This window comes from Monoraphidium neglectum, assembly GCF_000611645.1.
Source record: "Monoraphidium neglectum strain SAG 48.87 unplaced genomic scaffold scaffold00702, whole genome shotgun sequence".
NCBI lineage: Eukaryota > Viridiplantae > Chlorophyta > Chlorophyceae > Sphaeropleales > Selenastraceae > Monoraphidium > Monoraphidium neglectum.
In genome coordinates this window covers 11,707-21,611 of record NW_014012926.1, presented here as the reverse complement: position 1 = coordinate 21,611, position 9,905 = coordinate 11,707, and the positions used below count along the sequence as shown (strand labels likewise).

The 9,905-nt window shown below is 67.0% G+C and overlaps 1 protein-coding gene across 1 annotated transcript; it reads right to left on the bottom strand.

Annotated features, from left to right (window-relative positions):
• Positions 1–284: 284 nt before the first annotated feature.
• MNEG_4892 (hypothetical protein) lies at positions 285–9,546 on the bottom strand (the record flags this gene model as incomplete). Its single annotated transcript, XM_014046635.1, has 19 exons — positions 285–429; positions 555–988; positions 1,296–1,445; positions 1,771–1,973; positions 2,332–3,163; positions 3,444–3,506; positions 3,790–3,877; positions 4,389–4,498; positions 4,720–4,821; positions 5,077–5,133; positions 5,715–5,840; positions 6,368–6,547; positions 6,768–7,325; positions 7,541–7,616; positions 7,851–7,915; positions 7,965–8,180; positions 8,418–8,769; positions 9,031–9,163; positions 9,444–9,546. 19 exons carry the CDS (start codon positions 9,544–9,546, stop codon positions 285–287), a joined length of 3,993 nt encoding a protein of 1,330 aa, XP_013902089.1.
• Between the last annotated feature and the right edge of the window lie 359 nt (positions 9,547–9,905).

Here is a 9,905-nt window from a genome sequence, read left to right as displayed (position 1 = left end):
CCGGCCGCCGCGGCCCCCGGCGCCTCCTCCGCCGGCCGCGACGCGGGCAGCGACCGCAGCAGCTCTAGCGCTTCCTCAACCGACGCCGGCGGCCGCACGGGCGCGGCGAGCGCGTGCGCGTGCGCGAACGCGGCGGCGTCCGCGGCGGCGGCGCCCTCCTCGTCGCGCCGCCTGTCCAGCTTCTGCTCTGCCTGGTCCTGCGCCTCGCGCACGAAGCGCTGCGCCTCCCCTGGCTCTGCGACCTGGAATCCAACAACAAATGCGATGCCGCGGGAACACATGTTTCAAGAGAAAAGCGAGCAACCAGCGAACGCCGCAAGGCGGGCGGCGGGCGCCCAGGCGCCGACCCGCTGCGCCAACAGACCCGCCGGCTTGCCCGTCACCGTGGACACGAACGCACCGCCCGCGGGCGACGCGCGCTCTCCGGTCCTGCGTTTCACTGCATCTCACAGCTGTGTGGTTGGCCCGAACCTGCGCCTGCCCCCCTCACCTGCGCCGGCGTGCGCTTCCAAAAGTCCGTCAGCCAAAACACCTTCGGGGCCTGCTCCACGCACCGCCCCAGCATCTCCACCAGCAATGCCCGCCGCGGTTCCGCGCCCGCGCCCGGCGTCGAGGCCAGCAGGTGCAGCGGGGTTGACAGCGTCGCCCGCACCGGGCCCGCCGCCGCCGCGCCCGCGCCTGTTGCTGAGCCGGCCGCGGGCCCCTTTCGCTTGTCTTGGGCCAGCAATGCGTCGCCCGGCGCCGTGCGTAGCAGCACCGCGTACGCCTCCGCCGCAACCGCGGCGTCCTCCGCCCACGCGGGCCCCGCCAGCGCCGCGTGCAGCGCATTACGGCCGCCGTGGCTGCGGCTGACGTCCCAGCCGAGCTGCAGCAGCAGCTCCGCCTGGCGGGGCGTGAGGGCGCCGGCGGCGTCCTGCAGGGGCGCTTCGGCGAAGAGGGATGCGGCCCCCAGGCGCTGCGCGTGCTGCAGCAGCAGGATTGACAGGTCCTGTTTGACGGCGGAGGGAGAAGGAGCAAAAGCACGGTGGGATAGGTTGGATTCAAAAAGACACACAGACAGTGAGCCCAAAATGGGGCGCTGGCTGGGCCGCTCAGAGGACTCAGCCTGCTGCCGCAAGCCTAGCCAGGGCGCGAGCTGCGTTGTACAATCAACAACAAACATCTGCGCTACTCATCAGTCCAAGACACAGGCGCAAAAGCGCGCTTGCAAGGCACGCTGTCAATCGCAAAGCACGTGTGTACAGCTTTGCCCATGCACACGCACGCGCGCGCGCGCGTGATGAGTCACCACCCACAGTGCTGCGCCGCCTGAGCAGCTCCTCATGAACCTCCAAGTCTGTTGCATATGGCACCAGCGTTATCGCCGAATTGGTCTCCAGGAACGTGAGCGTGGCGGCGCGGTCTTCCAGGGTGATGTTGGAGGGGGGCAGGACCTCAAGCAGGGCCTGCGGGGGGCGCGCCAATGCACGCGCACGTGTGTATGTGCATGTAAGTGTGAGAATGTGTGTGTGTGTGTGTGTGTGTGTGTGTGTGTGTGTGTGTGTGTGTGTGTGTGTGTGTGTGTGTGTGTGTGTGTTTGGGGCGCAATGCGCAGCACGAGACTCAGGCTACAGGCTTCAACATGCGCAGGTGACTCTCAAGCCTGCGCATTCCAATCGCCACACATGCTGGAGATGCATGCGAGCCAAGCTTGCAAAAAAACGAAATGCAGCAGCATGACACCGATCCCATCCTGTCAAGGGCTCGCACATGCCGTCTATGCCCGCTCACCTGCCGGCTCCACGCAGTCATCATCTCGTGCAGCCACCTCTTTGCCTCCCGCAGGGACCCCCTGAGGGCCAGGCACACGCCCAGCGGCGACTCGCCCGCCGCGTTGCGGCGCGTGAAGGGGCAGCCGTGGCGCAGCAGCCAGGGGGTCATGAAGTCGCGCGCTGAGGTGGCGCGCACCAGGCAGAAGAGCAGCAGGTTGTTGCCTGCGGTCGAATTGAGTGATGCGGGGTTCGACCAGGGGTTTGGGGTGGATTGGATGAAGCATGTGTGAAATGCTGACCTGGACTGCAGGTCACGGAGGTGTATGCAGGAGAGGCAGGGATCACTGTTGACGATTGAGAGCGATGACAGCAGCCTCGTTACTGAATTGTGCGGTGCAGTGTACGCCCAGACTTGCGGGGATTGACCAGCAGGCATGTTTAGCGCGCATGCCACACAAACATGCGCATGCACACACCAGCATGCGCGCAAGCGAGAGCCAGCACGCACCCCCTCCCCCGCACAGCGCGGCCCCCGCCCTCACACACACGCGTACTTGTTTGGACACATGGTTGCTCCCACCTTCGTCATCATGAGTCATCGCCAGGCGCTCGCTCAGCCCCGCAGTCTCCTCTAGCACCCCTAGCACGTGCGTCACGGCGCCATACCAATCGACCCTGCCGTCGCTGTCGACATCATCCGCGCCAGCGTGCGCCCACGCCACGGGATCCTGGTGCTCCGCACGGCGCGCGGCGTCGGCGGCGTCGGCGGCGCGGCCGTCCAGCGCCGGGCGTGGCGACGGCGCCGGCGCGTCGGGCGGGAGCGTCGCGCAGTGCATTGTGTACAGCAGCTCGTGCATCGGGGTGCTGCGCCGCGGCGGCGGCCCGGCCGCCGCGGCCGCCTGCAGGTCACACGCCTGTGCAGACGCCGCCGCAACGCCGTTGTTGACGCCGCTGCTGTCGGCGCCGCTGTCCTCATGATTTGTATCCTCGGATATACAGACCAAACTCGGCGCAAGCGGGTCCGCCCCTGCAGATACGAGTAATCTGAATGCGCCAATCTGGCCCGTCCTGAGCGCGAGCATCAGCGGCGTCTCCCCTCCGCACCCGCCATCGCGCCCAGCATCCAGCGCCGCCGCGCGGCGCCGCGCGTCGTGCGCGCGCCGCACGCGCGGCAGCGCCGCCAGAAGCGTCCCAAGCGCGGCGGGGCGCTGGCGAAGGCAGTGGTGCAGCGCGGTGCCCGGGCGTGCGACGCCGCCGGCCGCCAGCAGCGGCGTCGACAGGTCGCTCGAGGCCGCAACCTCGGACACGATCTGGGGGGCGCACGCGGCCTGGCAGCCGAGGGCGACCCACAGGGGGTTGCTGTGCGGCCGCGGGTCGTCGCGCTCGCTGTGCATCAGGCGGCCGATCAGGTACTGCGGGGGTCGCGATTGGTGGGCCGCAGATCGGCAGCGAGCTCGCGATTGGCGAACCGCAGATCGGCAGCGCCGTCACAAATGGTGGATTGCAGCTCAAGAGGGGTGGAATCAGGACACAGTTGATTCAAAGGACGGTCGTCACGGTCAGGGGCTGCCTGTGGGCGGCCCAACTGCCTGCAGCCGCTGCCCATGTCCTAGCATTGCAGACGCAAGATCCCAGCCTCGGGCTCGCGCGCGTGCTTCTCCTAGCCACGCGAAGGCGCGAGGCTTGCCCCACCTTGACACGGGCCGGATCGGGGCTGATGCCCCGAAGCTCAGTGATCAGGGGCGGCTCGAACCCCTTGCGACGCGACGCGGGCCGGCCGCGAAGGGCGGGCATTGGGGGGTGCGTGGCACACGTGGCGCTCAGCAGCCGGGTGGCCTCGCGCATGCACGCAGCCGGCCGCGCCGGAGGCGCTCCGGGCCCCTTGTCGTCGACGCTCTCGAGCCCCACACCGCCCGCCTCGCAGCACATGCACCATCGCGGCCCGGCATGTGACCCAGCTCTCGGGATCCGTCTCGGTCTCGACAATGGCGGTGCGCCCGCGATGCCTTGAAAGGCTGTGCTGGGCCCTGGCGCGCACCTGTCTGGCCAGTGCCCCTGGCAGCGGGTCGTCCTTTGGGTCGAGCAGGTTCTCAGCCAGGTACTCCGCCACCTTGGGCTTCATGTGCCTGGGCAAGGTGCGTGTGTGTGTGTGTGTGTGAGTGTGTGTGTGTGTCTGTGTGCGTGTGTGTGTGTGTGTGCGTGTGTGTGTGTGTGTGACAGGGGGAGGTCAGTGTGTTTGCGTGTGATGCACGTGTGCACAAGAGATGTTTGTGTGGGAGTGGGCAGGACCGAGTCTGTGTGGTGTGTACTGGTGTGTGCGTGTGTGTGTGTGTGTGTGTGTGTGCGTGTGTGCGTGCGTGCATGCATGCACATGCGTGCGTGTGTTTGTGTGTGCGCGTGTGTGTGTGTGCGCATGTGTGTGTGCGCGTGTGTGTTCATGTACGCCGCACGATACGGCAGCAGTGGTTGCAGTTGCATCTTCTTGGAACGCACTCGTGCATAAGCACACACCCTCTCTCCCCTCTCCTCGGCCGGCTACCCTAGCGCCAACCCACAAGCTCGGCCCGTCCATCCTCCCCCTCGCCCTACCCCCCCACTCACCCGCCGCCGCGCCCCGCACCCCTGCTCATGGCTCACCTCATGAGCCGCAACTTCAGGCGGGAGCACTTCACGCGGTCGCGCCACGCCCGCCGCACGGCTCCGTGCAGCGCCGCCGCCTCGAGATCGTTGGCCACAAACCTGGACGACTGGGGGAGGCGCGCGGCGCGCGAACCACAGCGGGGCGGGGCTCGGAGCAAAGGCGCGCGGACACAGGTGCGCCTGGGGGCGCCCGCCGTCTGCCTCCATGGCCGGCCTCGCTGTGCTGGCAGGCAAGCCGCTCTTCGCATACCCCAGGTTAGAGCCATTGTCAGAACCCAAATTTCACACCAGGGCCGCCACTTTTGGCCCAGCCCGCCCACAGCCGCACCTCGATCTTTTCCTTGGACTCCAATACCTTGGACAGGCCGCCGTGCCCCAGGTCACCGGCCCTGAAATGCTGGTGTTGTGAATTCTTTTGGATGTCAGCCACCTGATGTTGATGTGGCAATGTAGCAATCACAACGACCGCGCGATTGGCTGGTTGTCCAGTCGCTCAGCTAGCCGGCGGACTGCTCAACGCAGCCAGCTACAGGGCTGGGAGCGAGGGTCCGCTGGTCGCGTGCTGCGAATGTGTGCAGATGGGGCGCGCTGCAGGAGCAGCATAGCTAGAGGACTCGGGAACCCCACGGTCCACAATTCCCTCTTCGCTGCCTGCTCAAGCTTTGCTGTGGGGTCGCCGCCGCACCTTGCGCTGCCAGTTGGCCTCCTTTTCCAGCGCCTTCTTCTCCGCCCTCTTCTCAGCCTGGTGGGCGGTTGGGGGTTTGAGGCGAGGATGGAGCGGGTGCGAGCCGGGGTGGTTGGAGTCGCGGTTGTCTTGTTGGCACTTTGACCAAGCTGTAATGTATGGCTTCATGCGGATGGCTCTGCAGATCAGCAGCGTGCTGGTGCCTTCCAGAGCACACGCCAGCGGAAACCCATGCATGCAAACTCATACACACGTGGGGCCCAGCAACGGACACAAAACGACCGTCTCATTCACTCCCCACAGCAACAGACTCAGCGCCCATGCCTCAACCCTTCCATGCCCCTTACACGCGCACGTATACACACACACACACTCACGCACGCACACGCACGCACACATATGCATGAACGTGCACGCACCAACGCACACACACCCGCACACAATCACACCACCCTTTTACACTTCCCCTGCCCCCACCCCTGGGCGCGCGCCTCGTTTCTCCATTACACCGCAACGCAACCCCCTTCCCGAAGCGCACTCTCATCCGTCACACTCCCCTCCAGACTTTCTCCAAGAACTCATCAAAAAACTTATAAAAAAACCCGCCCACGAAACCTCCCCCAACAGCTTCCCCCCACCTTCTTGTCCTTGACCACTCTGTCTTCTGGATCGGCCACCAGCGCGTCCAGCACGCACGTCTCCTGGCTGTCGCCCTCCTGCAGCAGCAGCACGTTGGACCCCACCTTGCCGCCGGTGCGCACAACCTGGCGGGTCACGGTGGTGCAGTGGGGACGGCGGGGGAATGAGAGAGGGGCTCGCCAGCTTGCAGGCTCGTGCGGGCGTTTCACAGCGGGCAGCGGCCTGCGGTTGGACCCCAGCACTAGCACTGCGTGCGAGACGGGCCACGGGTAATCGATCAATCGTACCCTGTCCTCCATCTCGCTGGCCTGTGCACGGGTCCCCCCCATGTATCCGCCAATCAGCTCATGCGCCTTCGTCGCCCATAATCAGCACAGCTTGCCCTCACACGACTCACCCAAGCACCCCAACACGTCGCAGTCAAACCTGCTCCCATACTGAGGTTAGCCCATGCATCGTCCGCCCGCGCCGCTCACTCGTCCGACCCCGCACGTCACAGCCGGCCGTTGCCCGACATCTCACTGCCCCACACACCCTTCACCCGTGCACCCGCCCCCCTCCCGGTCACGCCTCCGCCCACTATGTCGCTGCCCCACGCTGCCCCTCACCCATGCAATCGCCCCCCCCCCTTTCCAGTCAACCCCCCGCCTACCTTCTTGCTGACCCACGCAGACATGCGGTTGTACAGGGTTGCGCTCTCCGCGGCCACGGCGTTCTCCGACTGCAAGAGCCCCTGCGCCTTGAGGGTCGCCGCCCCTGGCAGCGTCACCACCAGCGGGTCCGCGCCCGCCTTGAGCAGCGCCACGGCGGCCTCGCGGCAGCGCACCGCGCACTGGGGGCACCGGGGGGAGAGGGAGGTGGGATGCGGCGTGTCGCGAGGGGACGGCGCGGCGCAGGACTGGCGGAGGTGGCGGGATAAGGCGCTGGGGGTGGGGTCAGGTTGAGGGAGCGGCAGCATTAGGCACCGTATGCACCACAGCACGGGCCAAGACGGTGGTTAGGTCAATAGCGCCGCGAGATACAAGCAAGCCCTGCTGCAATCATGGTCTCACCGTCGCATAAGACAGCTGCACATATTTCGGCTTGGACCCAGCCGCCGCGCCGGCGCCGGGCTCTGTTGACTCCGCCGCCTGGCCCGCGTCTTCGCCGCTGGTGCTGGCGCCACCCTTGCCGGGGCCCTCATCGGCCCCCGCCCCTTCGCCAGACGCGTCGCCCCCCTCGCTGTCCTCACTGATGGCGTCATCGCTGCTGCTGCTCTCGCTGCTGCTGCTGCTGCCCTCTTCGCTGCTGCCCTCTTCATCCGCCTCCTCGTCATTGTCTTTGCCCCCGGCCTGCGAGCCCTCCCCTCCACCAAACAGCCCCCTCATCGCCCCGCCTACCGCGCCGCTGACCGCCGCGCCGACGGCGCCCCCCACCGCCGCGCCCGCCGCGCCCAGCGCCCCGCCCAGCGCCCCGCCCACGCTGGCCGCGGCCTTCTGCAGGCGGCTCTTCTTGTTGCGCCTGTACTTGTGGCGCCCCATCTGCTCGCTCTCCTTTGCCCGCTCCAGGCGCCGTTTTGCGTCCAGCTGGCGCGCATCCAGCCGCTCCTGATGGAACATGCCGTCCACCAGCTGCGACGCGGCGAGGCAGTGGTCGTTGATGTTTTGCGGCGTTCCCGGAATGTTGCTGCAAGGTATTGCCCCGAGCGGCGCGACACAGGTGCGGGCGTGGTCGTTTGAGCCTTGCACGAACGCCAACGAGCGGCACAGTCGCGAATGGTAGGCCGATCGACCCTGCCTCCGCGTGCGAGGCCAGGGTCAAGGTGGCGCTGCAGCGCTGCGCGCACCATAGAGAGCGCCGTCCTCTTCTCCCATAGGGCATCTAGCCACAGCTCTTCTTGAGTAACCCCCACCCAGGGCGGCCTTGGGTGGGTGGAGGGTGCAGGCCATGAGCAGGGCGAGAGATGATGAGACGAAAGGATGAGGGGGAGGTGGGCAAGCGGAACAGCTCATGGCTGCGGGCGCGCTGCTTTGTGAAGTGGGGCAGGTTGGCAGCGTGCATGCTCACCAGGCCCACGGACCCAAATCAACAGCCCCAGGCCATTCAAAGTCCCAGAGGCCCGAAAACCCGCACAGTGGGCTCACAGAGGAGCCCACCTGGCCCCGGTCCAGCGATCGGCGGGCATGCCACTGCTGGTGCTCGGCCCTGTGTCGTCCAAATGCTGGGGCGAGGTGGCCCCAGAGAGACTCTCGTCCTCGCCCGCGACCGACCCCCCCCTGCTGCTGCTGCTGGTGCTGCTGCTGCTGATGCCGTGCCACAAAGTCCTGCGGCCTCGCCGGCTGCACATGCGCGCGCTGCACGAGTCGCGCCGCCTTCTCGCCGGCGTCCGCGTGGCGCCCCTCCGCTAGCAACTCAGCGCAGCGGTGCAGCAGCGTCGAGCCGTCGGGGTAGATCGCCATGAGGTCAAACCCCGGGTACGTCACCAGCTGCAGGCGCGGGCGGGCGGCGGGCAGCGCCGCAGGGCGAACGGCGGAGCAGTCGTTTGGGCGGGAGCAGTCGTCCGCATGTATGACGGATTTGAGGAGGGCTAGTAGAGCATGTGGATGATGGAGGTGGGCGCTTCAAAGTCCCCAGAAGGGCAAGCCGGCCTGAGCCTACTTAGGCGCAAGCGCAGGCGGGTTGCGCGGCATGCACCCCCAGCACGGCTGTGGGACTGACCCCACGGCCGCGTCCGTCGCTGACGCGACGAGCGTGGTGCCCACCTCCTCAAAAACCTCCATGCTGCAATGCTCAAGCGCCTGCCACAGGCAGCACTGCGCCTTGTTTGGGGGCGTCGCGCTCGCGGCGACGCCGGCCCACTCGCTTGGCGGCCACAGCGGCCACCCCATGCCCCGCGTGCGCGAGCGCTCCGCCACGGCGGTGCAGCCGGCCGCGGCGTCGGAGGCCGCCAGCGACGCGAGGGCGGTGCGCACGTGGGCAGCCGAGGCGCCGGACGTGGTCATGCGCAGCAGCGCGGCGTGGCCGAGGGCCGCGTCCGCCGCCATGCACTTCCCCAGAAGCTCGAAGCGCCGGCGCCTTTTGGAGGCGAAGCGTGCAGGGCGCGGGCGGGCGCGTGAAGAAACACGTCAGTCAGCTGCTCAGATGCGGCAGGCTCCCGTGGCTGCAGGCCGGCGCGCCACGCGCTGCCTTCTCTATCCACGCCGCCGTCGTCGCTTCGGTTGCGGACTGGCACAGTCACCAGCCACTCAAGGGAGCTCAAGGCGCCGCTGCTGGCACCGTGACAAGGTCTCAGTATAACCCCACCACTCTGGAAGGTGCCCAGGCCTGGCCACTCACAGCAGCAGTTTGTCGAGCAGGGTGGTGGCAGGGTCCCGGGGGTCGGCCAGGCGGTGCAGCGACACAGTCAGCACGTCACCGCCGGCCTGCGACACCAGGTCGGCCAGCGGCTGCAGCGGCGGCAGCACCCCGCCTGCGTGGCCGCGAGGGAGCGGCGGGGGGAACCGGAGGGTGCCATAGTAGTTGCGTGCGCAGCAGGTGTGTTTGGCGCAAGAGCTGTGCGTTGTGCGTTTGGTCCCGTCTGTAACACGGGGCCCGCAACACGGTGGCCCTTGGCGCGCATCAAACCGCCGCCCCTTGGACGCCCCAGTCCTGCGACGCCCATGAACCCCCCCGCTTTCCTTGGACGATTGCCACCCATAGCACGCCCGCCAGGCTGCAGCCGAGGCTGGCTCGCCATTCGCGCCGTGCACCAGGCTGCTGCAATGCTTGGGCAAATTTATCCAGCTGCTGCGCCAGACCGTCGGCGTCGCCGGCCTGCGCTACCTGCAGGCAGCGCTGTATGTAATCCCCCATAATGCCCGCCTATTGGGCTGCCGGGGGCACGTAGAGCGCGATCGGCGATGGAGCGCGTTGCGACGCGCTTGCCGCCACGTGGCCGAGTTGCCAGCGTATGATCACCGGTGCCACAAACAGCCTGTTTTCATTGCCGTGATCAAGTTCCCGTTACACATGTCTAATTTACAACAGCATCAAGATCTGCCGTGCGGTCCGCTACATGCCGCATCGTCGAGACGTTTGCACACACAATCACCTCATGTGCACGTATGCATGTAGGACAACCGCCTTTGGAAACGGTGTGGTCATCAGTGGGGGTCACATGCATGGTCACTTGCCTCGTGACTTGCCTCCTTTTGATTGCCCCCTGCAGCCTT